Source organism: Athene noctua, chromosome 2, assembly GCF_965140245.1.
Source record: "Athene noctua chromosome 2, bAthNoc1.hap1.1, whole genome shotgun sequence".
Taxonomy (NCBI): Eukaryota; Metazoa; Chordata; class Aves; order Strigiformes; family Strigidae; genus Athene; species Athene noctua.
In genome coordinates, this window is record NC_134038.1 from 53,105,071 (window position 1) to 53,121,303 (window position 16,233).

The 16,233-nt window shown below is 38.6% G+C and overlaps 1 protein-coding gene across 1 annotated transcript in view; it reads right to left on the reverse strand.

Moving 5' to 3' along the window:
• Positions 1-8,140: 8,140 nt before the first annotated feature.
• YES1 (YES proto-oncogene 1, Src family tyrosine kinase) overlaps positions 8,141-16,233 on the reverse strand; it is a 52,935-nt gene continuing 44,842 nt past the window's right edge. Inside the window, exons 8-12 of the mRNA XM_074899122.1 lie at positions 16,041-16,220; positions 13,639-13,715; positions 13,147-13,300; positions 12,444-12,575; positions 8,141-11,685 (exon numbers count right to left, since the gene is read on the reverse strand). Coding sequence (XP_074755223.1) covers positions 11,477-11,685; positions 12,444-12,575; positions 13,147-13,300; positions 13,639-13,715; positions 16,041-16,220 — 752 coding nt within the window. The 3' untranslated portion in view covers positions 8,141-11,476. The remainder of the gene's footprint in view (positions 11,686-12,443; positions 12,576-13,146; positions 13,301-13,638; positions 13,716-16,040; positions 16,221-16,233) is intronic.

Sequence of the window (16,233 nt, forward strand, 5' to 3'; positions counted from 1 at the left end):
GGATGCCATAAAAGAGATAATCTTTTTTCTTTATGAGGGAGTGTCATGAAGTGCAAGTATGTTTACATTTGGCACACAAAATTCATTACTGACACCAAAGCAATGTGGTACTCATCCCCAGGCAAGAACGTTTGACACTTTCACCCGAAAATCATTAAGGATTGAGCATCCATCTTAACTTGGTTTCATCATGGAAGCAACATTGGTGGGGTGATTATAAAAAAACCCCCCTCTTCATATCAGCTATCAGAAATGGTGACCTTCCCTTTAGCCCCCTGCCTTTCTGGAAATCATCATCATACAAACTACCCTTTCAACATATGTCTCTGTGATTTTTTTGATGAACCTCTTTTTTGGACTGTATATTACGCTCTTGGACTTTGGCAAGCTGAAGGTTGCTGATTGCTTTCACAGGCAATGGCACATGAAGGCTCAATCTAACAGAGCAGAAGTGAAGAAAAGAGTGGATGCTGGTGACCTGAGGCGGTGGGACTCAAGCCCACTGTCCCCTGCAAGCTCTGCAGTCAGGGTAGTGCGGTGGCCTGTCCCAAGCAATGAGGTACATTAGTGTGCACAGCGGCAACTCCAGTCAGTGCTAGCTACTAGGTTGTCTTCTTAAATCACAAGGCTGCCAAACAGCAAGCACATTCAACCATGCTTGTCAGGATATGGCCACAGCAACACTGTACCAGGTATTATTTGTCCTACTGCAGGGGTCTGAAGTGATAGATCTGGACTAGGCCTCCACCATACAAGGGTTTTAAGCTCAAAGAGCAAAAGGCCAATTTCTGTCATAACCTGAAGGTTTACCTGGTCTACAGGCATGGAGAGATCATGGTCATGGGTTTGCAGGATTCTCTGATATGCATAGACACAAAACTTAAGTCTCTAAATTTATCTACTTCATTACAGATTACCACAAATACTGAAAAACTCATTGCAAGCAAGTACACTACCACAAAAATCACCACTAGCAGACATACCTGTGATTAATAAAATTAATATGAATTAATATATATCTCAAGCTATTACAAATTACTATCCGCAATCAATAATATATTATCAATCAACAGTATGGTATCAATCAATAATAGCATGAATCAGTATTGTAGTGTAGCCAATAGCAGCAGCAGCCAAGTAGCTTTATACTATTACAGATTACTACAGTTTATTATTAATGAAGCAAGTTTATCAACAACATAACAGCAGATATATTTATGATAGATTACTTATATGAATATATATAATACCAATATGAAGTGAATTAGATTTCAGAAGGAGTCAAACCATCCCAAAACCAAGGAACAAACAGGCCTCAGAGGGGGACCAACCACCCCCAAAAGAGGGGAGGACAGACTGAGACAATAAGACAGCAGGCAGAGTCTCACTTCCAAAATAATCTGCATGACATACTCTGGCTTCAGACAAGCATCCCTGGGGAGAGCTCGTAGAAAGTTCATGTGGGATTCAGCTGGGAAGTTCTCAGAGAGAGGCTCCATTTTGGATAGAAATAAAGTCATTTTTGTATCACAGAGACATATGAGGGAGGAGGACATTGAGCACCCAATAGATGATAGTAATTTCTGTTATTCACCTGTAACAGCCAATAGATTATGCTGTTTTCTGTTCCTTCATAGCAATTTTATTTTTTTCAGACTGATTTCCACATGATAAATTGCTGCTACAGTCCCTTGGTTTGTGCTTATCAGTGGTGTCTGTGGATATCTCTGGTTTCTAGGTAGCCCGGCTGCACTTCAAAGAGGCCAGCTGCACTTTTCAAGGATGTTTCTTTATGGTTCACAGGGCTAGTACCCAGGCTTGCAGTTCCAGGCTGGCAGCTCTTTCTCTGTCAGTTTTTTTGAGCAGACAATACCTTTTGTTCAGCATTTTCCCTTTTAACCAGGCTGCCTTTATGGCTGCTCACATCACTGCCTAAATAGGTTATTTTTAATATCCAGTAACATGCTAAGTATAGAAGATTTGACTACCATATCAACAGCATATACAGTAGGGAAGTGGCTAAAATATTAAAATCTCAGATTAAAATCTCCAAGAAAGGTGAAATCAAGAGAAGGGCATACAGAGAAACATCTGAAAAGCAGGCTAAGCAAAAATCTTTTCTTTCAGAAATGCCAGAGCTCCAACAAAATGACTGAAATGTTCGGACCAATTCCACCACTGATCTCTGTGCAGTTGCTAGTTTTCCATCCTGCAAAAATCAAGCACGTGCAGTCTCCAAGAACTCAGCAATGCATGTACTTTATTTGATATTTTAAACCTAAATATATGTATAAATTACTGCAAAATCATGACCAGATGTGCAAATGAGAACAAAAAGGAGCAGGGAATCTCTCTGAATTACTGAGCATTCTTATATTGAGATCCATGAGCATTACCTTTTCCTGTCACTTGGCCCACAGAGCATTCAGACAGCAGCTATGGCCAAGTTCACAGCACCCTTCTCTGGTCCAATTGGCTGAGCAATCAAATGTACATCTGCCAGTGTCATCCACAGTGGTTTGATACCGATGTCTCAGTATCTGTTAAATGATATTTTGTTCACCAGAGATTAAAAGACCACACTGTTCATAACACAGAAAAGGAAAACATCACTGATACTGGAAAAAATTAGGAATCTGTATTGGTTAAAAAATACAAAATAAGTAAATGCTGAAATGTGTGACTTGCATCAAACACTGTCCTGGAACTGTCTGAGTGGTCACTTTCACACTGGCTTGCCTTAGCAACAGAAATATTCCCAGTTTCGAAGAATAAAAATGGAAATATTTTGTGAAAATGATTGTACTATCATCTTCACAACAGCACCCCCAATCTTACCCAGCAGAGTTGCCTGTCACTGGTGAGATCTTTGTAGAGGCCTCCAAAGTTGCTGACAATTTCTCCCATGTTTCTGTTGACCATGTAAATAAAGCAAGCCTTCACAGCATATATGACCTCAAACCATAGCAGAATTTACTGCCTTATTACAGCCAAATGACTATAACAGAATGTGGGCCCTTTCCTCAACTGATACTTTGAAAAGTAAACTTTTTGAACGGTCTATGAATTTGAAGTATCACCATGGAACCATTCACTTTGCACCCAGGTCTGGGTGGCCACTTCCAATTTAGTTGCATGGCCATGTTGCATGTTATACTTGCCTGTTTCCAGATGCTGATCCTTTCCTCAAAAACATTAATAATTACAGCAGACTTTCAAGATGTCGAGTTGCTCCTGTATCACCTCCTGCTCCACAGAGGAAGAAAACAGCCACCTTAGACCAACAGCCCAGAACACTGTTAAAGAGGCAGAGACCATCAGATCACATCTCTGTGGAAAACAGTGTTTCTGTAAGTGAGGGAACCTTTACATACCATCCTTTTCAAGCAACTGCTGCACCTCCCAGAGTTGTTTGGTGTTAGCAGTTACATTGAACTCATTTCCTCATAAGGCATTCTGGTCCTGGTAGTGAGATAATGGCAGTTGTAGTCCAGCTGTTTGAAGTCCCCAGAACTCAGGGCTAAGGCTTAAATCTGGTTTTTCCAGTCTCACATACCACTACTCAACATCAACATATTCCCAGCAAGGGTTTTTGTTGGGGTTAAACCACATGCAAATCATGTCTAGCAAACTGCAGAGTGTCAGAAAAAGGACAGACACAGCATGAAGCCTTGTGCCAACCATCATTTTCTTTAGCAGCATGCAATAGAGAGTCTTAAGAAATATGACACCATGAGTCCAATTCTGTGAGGCCTCTTTCCTGTTCAGGGTGTTTGCTTGACATCTGAGAAACTGGTGTCTGAACCTCAGTTTTGTAAGAACCTTTTTGTGTGATTCAGGCTGAGACATTTGACTTGCCTGCGTCTCTGTTCCTCTGCTGTTCCTACATGCACCGTGGGAAGAACATCCCATCCCACTTTCCTTGGATGTGATGAATCACGTACTACAGTGGCTGAAGCCGTTTACGTATCTAGGTAGGCTGTACCAAGCACATTTCACTCATTATAACAGATCAGGTGATACACAGACTTCTGTCTTAGGCTGACTAAAGATAATGGTTTATCCTTAAAGAAGCTTAAAATAACTGAGTACATACTTGCCAGACTGCTAAGTGATTTTTGTTTTTTTTTTTAAAGTAGTTGTTTCTGTAAGAAACAATTGCAAAGGAGTATTGAAGGAGGGAAAGGCATGATATCATCAAGTCACAGGTTTTATGGATGTTCAGCTGATTGCTTAGCAAGTATTAACATATTCAGAAATGTCAGTGAAACACCAGACTTGAGTGGCAAAGGAATTGCTCATTCTATGGTCTAGGGCACCAGCTGGCTGAAAGGGCACTAGAAAGCCCTTTTAAAGCTCTGCTGCAAACCAATTTTGTGTGGAAGTTACATCTGGTATGAGAAGAGAGCAACAGGAACCACAGAGGGACTCGCATGTATGCTCCCTGGGCACTGCTCATAGAACACCATCGTAGCTGCGTCCTGTCGTAACAAACTGCTTTGTCTAACAAAAGCCTCCTGACCGCCTGGCCGTGCGTACCATGGTGTCTGAGATGTGGCAGCCCAAAAAGATGGGAAGGCAGATGCTGCTGACTGTTGCTGCCACCCTCAGAGGCCAAGGTCAAGCACTTAACCACATGTGGGCTGTCTGTGTGGTGGCTAGCTGCACCCCTGGGCCACCTGGGCTAGCCCCAGGCTGAGCATGCCAGGGGCTGGCAGGGTTACCCAGCTGAAGCTCCACACTGTCTACACATAATGATTTTGACTTTGTCTGACTTTGTGGTGCTGTGTGAGTGCCACAGGCTGTACCCAGCTTTCTCTACTTTTTTTTGGAGTAGCTCAGGTGTCCATTGTGGGGCATAATGGGAAATTACTGGAGGCTTTTCTTAGGAAATCACTTCTTCAAGCTCAAGACCAGGAATCGATGATGGTAGGTGACGCTAAAAGCCGTCCATCTGAAATTCTCAGTAGACCAAATGCTAGATTCTGGCTGTTGCTTGGTCACAGTCTTCAGTCTGATCCTGAAGATCCTCTTCTCCCCTTGCCTTAATCTGCCATGCAAATCATGAAACTGGTCTCATTTGTGAAGTGTTTGAGAGTGAGAAATTATATATATTAGGGAATAAGGGTTGTTGGGTAAGATGACAGATGTCTTGGAAACCCTGAATAGAGGTGCTGCATATCAGTAGATTTCTGCCTACTGCCCGGTATAACAGTGTCTGTCTTGGCACAAAACCCAAGTGAGGGTTCTATTTTGTTGATAAGTCAAGAGCATTTGCACAAGATAGGCTGGCCTCTCAAAGTGAACATGTATCCCACATCTTCCTGAATGCCATTTGCCATCCCCAAACTGTAGAGAGCATCCTGCCTTCTTAACTTAATGATCAGTTGAACTGAGGGGGCATATCTATTCCTAAGTATACACTTGCCATTCAGAACACTTACTAGCAGTCTGAAAAGGTTGGGGCTATTCTGATGACAGTGGCGCCAGAGATTAAATTTAGCCTATTAGTAATTTACTTACTATAACCTTAAACTAACTGAAGCTATTGATCGAACTTCAGTTTCATATGGAAAAAAATTTCCCCTTCCAAGTGGTAGTCCTTTGATAAATGTGGCAAGAAGATTAAACACACAGATTTTGGTGCAGTCACCTTAACAAATACCAAAAAAATAAAATGTAAATATGGAAACTGTTGCTATTGTACTTGCAGTCATTTAGCACAAAGGAAAGAATATATATTTACGATAGTCATGAGACAATTTGAAAGACAGAGCCATTCCATAAGAGAAGAGGGTAATATAGAACAAAATCAAGCTCCAGTGGAAGTGATACAGATCTGACCTTGCTCTAATAAGGCGGCTCAATTTGCCAGGCACCTTCCATTTAAAAAGAAAAAAAAAAAGGATGGTACATAAGTCTGCTAAAGTCTTCTAATCTTTAATTCTGTGAATTCTCATGTGTTCATGCTATTACTGCACAGCCACATGATGGAGAAATAAAAGCTGGTTAGTTGTGGTGAAGGGTGAGCATGTAGACTAGAACTGAGAGGAGAGGAAGGTGGGTAGAGGGATAGAAGGACTGTAAGTCATCTAGTTGCTAGCTTCCTCTTAGAATTGTGAGCCACCACTCTTGCCTTTTCCTGAGAAATCTTCAGAAAGACAGAACCACAGACTTGGCCTCCTTACCAGGACTGAACAGGAGCTGCAATACAGCATGGTCATTCACTGTCCAACAACTGAGCACCTCCATGAGTGGCGTATTCCACAGTTGCTGGAGGAGCAGGAAGCCATCCTCACTGTTTTCATGATGAAACATCAAATATGTCTTCAATCAAACAGTCCTTATCTGTGGCATTTGTATCATAAGAGCCATGCTGAACTGAGATTTATCCTTTTTTGCTTTTGAAGGAGCAGAAATGCTTCCTTACCCAGCAGATACAACCCTGGCACTTCCAAACACTGAAGCTGAGAGAAGGATCATCAGCCATGGAGCCTCTGGAAAGCTGCCCCAGATATGAATAAATGTGGGGGTATTGAATGAATGGTGAATGCAGCAGCTGGCAACTGCTGAGGTACAGGAAAGAAGTGAGTCATTAGCATGCATGGGATGGATTTTCAGGGCTGAATGTAAGATGCACAGATCTATCCATTACCCAGTATGTACTTATCACTTAGCCTCAGCTAGAGACTCAATAACCTAGCAGCAGGGCACAAAGGAGAGGGGAAAAGTGGTCCTACTGGGAGTAGCTTTTTTATAAAAAAAGGAATGCTTTCACAGCAGTCAACTTCAGTGTTGGGACATGACTGATTCATCAAGAGTGCTTCTATTCAGGTTTCCCTTTTAAATTTCCAGTCTGTTCCTCAGACACTGCTGAGTTTAGCTAGGTAACTGTCTTCACTCCTTTAAGAACAAAACAAAAGCAACACAATAGCCTACACGTGTTTCTATTCACTTAAATCAAATGAAATACTAAGAGGTGATGGGCAATGTTCTGTAAAAGTACACAGTGCTATGAATACTTAGATCCCCCAGAATCAAGGTTCACTCTTACAAATGACAGCAGAATGATGAACGCCCCAACTAATATGAAGGGGCTCTGCTAGGAACTGGTCAGAGTGAGCTGACCAGAACCACCAGAGAACAGAAGCATTTCCACTGTGCACAACAGAACTGCTGCTCCTCAGTTACCCTGCATTTCTACCTCCTTTTCAAAATGTGATGGAGGAGAACAGATGATACTTGCTATACCATACCTCTCAACCTGCTTCCCTCTGCCCAGTGAAGAAGTGTAGTGCCTCAGCTGCTCACCTCTATCCTTCCATCTCACTCTCTCCCCTCCCCTATGCTAAGGGAGAAGCAGCAAAGCTGTTGATGTTTCTCCAGGTAACACGCTCCCTCTAAATATCAGTCGGAAAAAGTGCAGTGTTAAAAAAAAAACAACAAACAAAAACCTGGTCCTTGAGCAAATCCTTAAGCCTGTGGCTGCAGGTGAAGTCTTGCAGTGGGTTCAGCTCCCTGCTTCTCAACAACCTCCTAACAGTCTCTTACAGCTGACCTGTAGAAGATCCACCAGCTATCCAGGATTCTTGATCAGAGCCCAGGTTTCACACTCAAAGCCATTTTATCGAAATAGGTACAACCATCCCCTTCCCACCTATGGTCTCTTCCCACTCTGTCCTCAACAGGCATCTGACAGAGTTGTGCCTCATGGGGGTTCCCAGCCCTGTGCTGACTGCCAGCCTCCTTCGGTGCCTGAAGGCCAATGGCAGTTTTATTCCTGTTTTAGGATCAGACTGAAGTAGGAGCAAGATGTGCAGCTCTGAAGGTACCTGCTCTTCTAGACATTTGCACAAATAGAGTCCAAGTACCTACTGCACAAGACAATAGCTATTGGATGAATCACAATTCTGGCCTTTAGCAGTTATCCACCCAGACCTGCTTATGGTGCCCAAATCAGTTATTCAAATTGAGTCATAAATTCCATAGCAAGGTGTGAGAATTTGAGTCTCCTGTTTGCAATGTACTGATTATCTTAAATGAGTGGTCCTGTGGTTTAAACCCCACGTGACCGTGTAGCTCTAAGGCAAGTCTTGTGTTGTGGGGAAAAGTTGTCACAAATACAAACAGCTACAGCATCTTCACAGAAAACTTAAAAACTGAGAAGTTTATTGAACAGTTCAAAATAAATAACAATAGTAGGGGCTCATTATGTTTAGTTACTTATAATTTCTACTCATTCCAGCTGTGTCTTAGAATAAACAGTATTGTAGATAACTATGGGTAAGATAGCATTCCAGCTTGTTCCTACCCATCAACAAACTCTAGGAGACTTATTATTTTTAAAAAAAGGACCTTTCCAATGCTACTTTTTAGGGGTGCTACTCACAAGCCTAGTGAAATGATAATTCAGTGGCTGCAAGTATAAGAACAGATAAGGTTCTTTCCATAATGCTTTATGCTAAAATAGGTATGTATTTTACCTAAATAGTAGGATCATCCAAACATAAAAATGTGTAGGTTTACTAAAAAAATAGTACGAAAAAGTAAAATATGACAGCTTAAAACAATGCATGACAAAAAATCTGCAGGCCTAGCATGCAGAATGGGTATCAGAAGGTTCTGATGAACAATGGGGACAGTACAGATTACCAGAAGTTACACAATTGTTGTAATTAAAAATAATATAACATTAATTACATTACAGGAAATACTAAAAATACAGTAAACTTTGCAGTTTGTAGGTTCTGTAAGAATGGTTTTAGTGCTGTACTAGTTATTACTGAAATTCAAAACAGTACTAGCTCCGTAATCTACAGTGGCACTGTATATACAGGTCAGGATTTACAGTTTGAGTTGTACTGGTCATTGAGGCAGGTAACATTCAATGAAGTTGAGATAAAACATCAGCTATCACAAGAACAAATGTATAAAATTCCCTGAAAAATTGCACAGAAATCAACAGTGGCTGCTAATACCAGATAAAGCAAGAGAGAGAAAATGTGTTTGTCCTACAGAGTGGCAGTGACCACAAGCCTAGAGTCTATGTTGGACTTGGTCTTACAAGAATCCCGTGTGTCTCTGCCTGTCTGTCCATCACAGGGGGTAGTTTTAAGTCCAGACAGCATTGTTCTAGCCCCTTCCTGCCAAAGATTTCTGAACTGCTCTAGAAAATGTCTCCTTCACAGCAATAATGCACCATGAACTCAGCATCTTGTAAGAAAATACATTAAAACAGTTTACAGAGGACAAAAATACACACAAAACTCACGTAGGTTTTATTCCCCTCCTTTTCCCCTCAATATGAAGGCTACTCTGCTTTTGTGGCCCTCCCGCCTTTCCCCCCACCTCAAATAAGCAGATGCAATCAAGGAGAAATTTATTTTGAACCAATTCTGCAAAACAGTTCAACAATGCCATACTTTATAAAAATACTTAGTTACATAATTAAACTTATTACTATTTATATAAAAAGTGTGAATGTGAATTTTAAACTCTGTTAGGCTAAGAACCACATCAAGGTCTTCAGGTGAAACAAATACATTTTCATAAACATACAAACTCTTTTGGAGAAGTCTTATAATACACAACCATTTACAATGAACACGTTCATTAAGTTAGTGTTTTATTCCTTTACTATACAAGTGTTATTACAATGAACTGTTCCATTTAGTAATTAAAAATCCAAACAATGCCAGTGTAATTTTTGGCATTTTATGTTATAATTGTATTAATACATAAACTGATATGATTGTGTTATTCATTTTAAAATATTTAGAAAAGTTAAAATTCCATTTTATTTTTTGGGTTTTTGAGTATTTTTCGTGTGTGGTGTTTTTTTTTTGTTTTATTTTTATTTTTCTTACATAAAGCCCTTTTAAAATTTGATAACCGCAGATGTACATGTGATGATCAATGATGAGGGAAAATGAAAAATGATGGCACTGTTCTTACAAAGATCTGTTTGGTAGTTGGATTCAATGTAGTGTAAACTCATGAAGAATTTTATGTTTAGTACCAGAACTATAAAACCAGTTTTCAAAAACTCATTTGTTGGATAGCTTAACAGTGATAATATGAATTCCAACCTAAGTAAGAGTTTAGTGTTTCAAAATTAAAGTCCATAAGCCTGATCAGAAATTCAAGAACCTCATGCAAATTGTTGAGTAAAACACATGATGTTATTGCTTGATATGTCAGTAGCCAAAGAAAATAAATCTAGATGTAGTGTCAGCTGGGCTGAATGCCAGCACATTTCAATGCCACTATATTCGGACAATATTAAATATATTTTATCCCTTTAGTTTTTAAACTTTCACATTTTCTTTTGTTTATTTTTAGTTAAATAATTCTGTAGGAAGGGCAGAAGTGGGAAGAGCAACTGTGTGTAAGTGTGTCTTAATAGTCAAGAAAAGCAAAAGTGCAATCAAATCCCTGAACCAGTGACAGCTAGCAATTGTGGCACCCACCCTTGTTAACACATATAAGCCACATACAACAACAGTACCAAACCTGTCTCTGAAAAAGGACTAAAAAGTGGCCATTTACCAGCTTCAGTCTTGCTTTCCTGGTGAGCTTTATTCAGGTAGTCTTCCCATAATAAAAGCTCGCCGTTGGACTGGAGCTTAAAAGACTAAAGGGTTTCCCCCCCTGATTGTATTACATAGCTTCAAGTTCAAATATCATCATACTTTATTAACACAATTTTATAAAATATTACCTCATTTTCTAGTTACCTTCATTATTCTTAATCAGCTATGCAGAAAGAAAAAAAGAAAAATCTCTTATGCTACTTTCCAGTTATATTAATACAAGTATTAACACAGTGCATTATGCTCTCTAATTTCACTACTGAGGTCTACCATTTAGATCGTTTGCCATTCACTGTTCCAATTTCTCTTTTAACCTGCCTACCCTAATTAAGTCCATGCAAGAGGAAGCTTAAAGATCAAGACTATATATCAAATACAGTTGTACCATCTTTTTTTTTTGGGGGTGGGGTGCACACACACGTAATTTCAACACAGGGAGTTTTACAGAACTGGAATAGAATTGCTTGGTCCCACAAAATTCTTCAGCTTTAAAAATGTCTTACCCCAAGATCACTAATTCCAGACAATTCACTCTTTAGTAGAATCATTATCACATGTTGGAAAAATAAAGGATTTGAAACATTGGTTTTTCTGCTATTGTTCACACCAACACTCGTTTTTCTACCCCATATTTTCAGTAAGCTTCCTTTGGACCCTGAAAATAAGTTGGGAAAAAGGAAAAAAAATAAAACCATGTCATTGGTAAATTAGATTATAACACTTTAAAAGTGGTTTTGTGCAACTGCATTATGAAATTCCAGTTTGCCATTAAGAGCATGCAAAGTAGCGAAGATTTTCTTTCCTTTGATTCCTTATAGACGTCAGGAATTCTTTGCAAGTCTTTTACATTTGGCAGATTTGTGCATGTTATATAGACTGTTGGCTTATAAATTGTCTCCAGGCTGGTACTGTGGTTCTGTAGCAGTAAAGTAGTCCTCCAAGAAAGACTGTATATATTCAAATGTTGGTCTCTCATCAGGGTCCTTCTTCCAACACAGTTTCATTAACTCGTGGAGAGACTCTGGGCAGCCTTGTGGGCAAGGCATCCTATATCCACGTTCCACTTGTTCCAGAACTTCCCGATTCACCATCCCTAAAAGGAAAGCATTTTAGCTTTGAATGACATCATGCAAAGAACAGCCTCCAAAAGTTTTTCAAGTGTCTCTCCAGCCGCAATGCACGTGTCTACCATAACCGAACCTTTAATGAATGCACTTTATAATATTTTTTACATTTTGCATTAAACAGATTTTCTGAAAATCATTTCATTACACTGGTAATTCATCAATTCCAGGTCCTTTTCCATTTGTATGCTTTCTCATTCCCACTGCCTTGGGCCTGTCCTTTCAAAAAGGAGGCTCAAGCACAAATACCTCTGCCTGCTTTAGGTTCCATTCAGGGACCACTTATTTTGAAATCAGGCCAAGAAAAAGACATTTTATGCCTAACAGAACTGTCTTACAAATCCCAGTCAGAGGAAAATATCTGACAATATATGTTACCTATATTTAAGTTTCAAAATCTGGTCTAGCAGGTTCACTCTACTGACACTTACTGTAGACTGGGAAAATGTCAAAAGTAGAAATTTCAGGGACAGGAAAACACTAATCTGAAATTAAATATCAGTCACATTTACAAATGCTACTATCTTTAAACACTTTAAAAAATACATAATAGTTAATCTGTAAATAAAACAAAGCAGCTTTGTGAACAAAGGAACCAGTGAAGTGTGACTAAGTTTTCTCTCTGCTTGTCAAATGTGGGCTCTGAATGAAGGCAAAAAGTACAAAAGGTAGCTTCAGAAGCACTGAATACAACAAATAAAAAAAACCTACTAATTTTTCCTCTTACCTGGATATGGCACTCTGCCCTTTGTTACCAGCTCTGTCAGTAAAATTCCAAATGACCACACATCTGACTTGATTGTAAACCGACCATACAATGCTGCTTCTGGAGCGGTCCATTTAATTGGAAATTTAGCTCCTACAAACATTGGAAGGACAGATACTCAATTTTGTCTTGCTTATGCATCATTTGCTTACACTTCCAAAATATTTTAGAAAGAATACTGTACTCAAAAAATTTACACATTTTGCTCTGTTGACAAAATTTAAGGTGTTTTAGGATTTTAATACTTCAAACTGGAAACCAGTTTCAAAGTAGGGCAGCAACTACTGGCTACAATTTTTGGAAGTGGCTAAGAATCTAGGATTTTTAATTAAATAGGTTTCAAAAAGTGCGATGATCTTCACAATCTGATGAGCAACCTCTCTGGAATCTCAGCTTTCTTCAAACTGTAGCAAGTTTTACCCCCAAAAATAACTACAAACATTTTTTGAAAACATAAGCAAACTGCCAGATAATTTTGAGCATTAAAAAGTTTACCAAAATTGCACTTAGGCAAGGGGGACACCTAAACATAGCTAAAGCACATTTATATGTATAATCTTTATTCAGGTGGACAGAATACACAGACACATTCTGCTAAATGTAATACTTCTAAGTAATTTGAAAGTAACTGGTCTTATTTATTCAGTAAATAAATCGGTCTTACCTTGTCTTGCAGTGTACTCATTGTCCTCTATTAACCTTGCTAAACCAAAGTCTGCTATTTTACACACAAGATTGTCTCCTACAAGAATGTTAGCTGCCCGGAGATCCCTGTGGATGTAGTTCATTCTTTCAATGTAAGCCATGCCATCAGCAATCTTAAAAATAAAGTTTAATTAAAGATTATTGTTCATTACTATATACATTTCTCCCAAGCATTAAGCTGTACCCCTTTATCTTAGCTCCATTCTCATTGTATAAGTATAGGAAGTATAGTGTAGCAAGAGCTGATTAGAGTGTGTCTGGCTATACAGTATCTGCTAATTGGGAACCAGACTCTTTATTCATAACAAATTACAGACTTGCACAGAAGATGTAAGACAGAACAGCATACAATATCCAGAGCACTCAATATTTACATTTAGTTGGTATCTCATACAGTTTTAAATTTCTTCTCTAAGCACAAAATACAGGTTTTTTTGTTTATACAAAATACCTGAGCAGCCATGTCGACCAGCTGTGGGAGTTTTAAGTATTTCCCTTCTCCTTCTTTAAGGAAGTCTAGCAAGCTGCCTGTAAAGGATGACACATGTGGGGGAAAAAAACCAAACAAAAAATTAATTTTACCTGAAAACATGAATGAGTTGGGTTTTTTCCCTGACATTATGATTTGCACATTCATTTCCCCAAATCTGTGTTTGAAAACCTGTCATTTAACAGAATATAAAACTCAATGACTATGCGTGATGCCAGTTGACTCTGCCCTGATAACTAGTTAGTACAAGTTTTACTCAAGTATTTTGGAATTAATTTCAATAATTTTGATAAATGAACACTAACAAAACAGACTGCTACTTGATGATTATATAGCAATACATAAGGACTTTTCTAATATTCCTGCTAACAATGCCCCTTCCTAGTTGGACTTTTTTCCACAGTGAGATTTATAATTGAACAAAAAAGCTTCCTATACATTAAACTTTTCTGTCAGCTCCAATTACATACTAGAGAAATGACTGTGAAATTGTTGCTTTTATTTTGTTGCATTTTATTCCTTACATTTTTTACATTATATTATCTTCTCCAATTTATACAATGCAATCGTGTCCAGAACATTATGACATGAGTAGTATTTGAAATTAGATCCAAGGATCTGCACTCCTTTTATGACAGTAACAACCACACACGTTGTCTCTGACATAATGGTTTTCCCTACACGTGTTATTATGCCATAAGGGTATAGAAACATGATCTCTTTAAGAAACTGGTGGAGACTGATAACCAATCAGTTTCATCACACTCAAAATTTTGACGACAAAATTACCAGTATGGCAATGGTGGGGGGGGGGGGGGGGGGAAAATCACTGAATTGCAGATCTTGCAGTGGATTCATGGCTGTAGCCATGATTAAGATACTTCTGATATGGTTGTAGTCACTTGCTGTATTTTTACAATGAAAGTAAAAGTGTGGCAGTGCAGACCCACAGTTTTGCTCATGTTTGTTGCATGTGTTTCACAAACTTTTTCCCATCTTGGTTCATGAGCTCAAAGAACCAAAGAGGAGAAAAGATTTCACATTGACCTCTAGTAACCTGTCCACATTGGAAAAAAATTTGGGTATTGTGCAGTTCTACCCAACTCTTTTCCTTGTAAAAAGAGAAAGAAAAGGAAAAGGAAAAAAAATTTGTTCTACTAACTTTTAAGTATGAACCACCAAAGAGGTTTTATTTTTTGGTAAAATGTGAGAAGTTTTCCAAATGGAAACAGAGGTTTCCAATGGCATTTTAAATCCATAATTTAGATAAACATGTAACTAACCTTTCCAATTCTTTACTTCTGCTTTTGCAAGATAACATCCCAGTCCTGGTTTTAATCTTTACTTTTTCTTAGGCAGAATGCTATAAAGCCTTTTTTTTGTTTTTTCCTGATTGCCTTGCCAAAACCTAATTTCTGAACAACGAAAACTGATTTTACATGGCAGCTTTAAGATCTGACCGAGACTGTCTAATGTTACTTAGGAACAACAACAACACGGCCACAGAAGGAACTTTTTGTATTTTCTATTCCTTTCTACCTTTTCAAACTTATACAATGCTTAAAAATCCCATCCAAAGCAAAAAAAAAAACCAAACAAAAAACCCCCCCCACATATTTGTGGCAAAGTACTGAACACAACCAGCCACTCTCTAACATTGTTTCTATTTCTTACCAGGGTAGCAAAACTTCTCTGTCAAGTGAACAGAAGTCTGCATTTTATGAAACTGGAATAATTGACTTGAAAATCTGATGCTTCTTAACACTAATATGCTTATGGATGTTTATTTCTACATTCAGCCTAAAACTCTAAATCTCTGTTTCCACAGCAGGGGGAGGGGGAAATGATATAGAGCAAGGGAAGAAGGATGAAAGACTAAAACCAAGGAGATAAAGGAAGGAGTCTGGAAAAAAAAACACTCAACCTTTTTAAAATTTACTATTACCAGGCTGGAAAAGAAAAACTAGAAAAACCAAAACCCAGCTGATTCTGTCACTGTAAGCACTATCTGTCTACAGGCAGGTGTATTCTCATAACAATATACCCAGTTATACCATCTAATTTAAATGTAACAGGCAGTACACACTAAAAAATGAGGAGAGAAAAACCCAATCTTGTACTTGGAAGATTAGCAAGGGTGACACAGATGTGCAAAAAAAAAAAAAAAAAAAAAATCATGCCTCCACCCACAATCTAAATCAGAACTGCTTCAAGTAGGTCAAGTGTTGCTCATTTTAATTTAATCAAAATTACCACTTATACTCTAGTCAGCTTAAACCTAACATTAATTAAACATTTCATTTGTTGCTGTGCTCTTAAATAATCTTTTAAACATAGTATCTTCAAACTACTCTGTCACACACCTTTTGTCATGAATTCAGTGACAATGTATATTGGTTCCTCAGAAACAACAGCATATAGTGGAACAAGTTTGTCGTGTCGTAACTTCTTCATGATCTGAGCCTCCTGCAGGAAAGCTTCTGGCATCATTGTACCAGGTTTTAGTGTCTTGATTGCTACTTTTGTGGTTCCATTCCATGTTCCTGGAGAAACAAA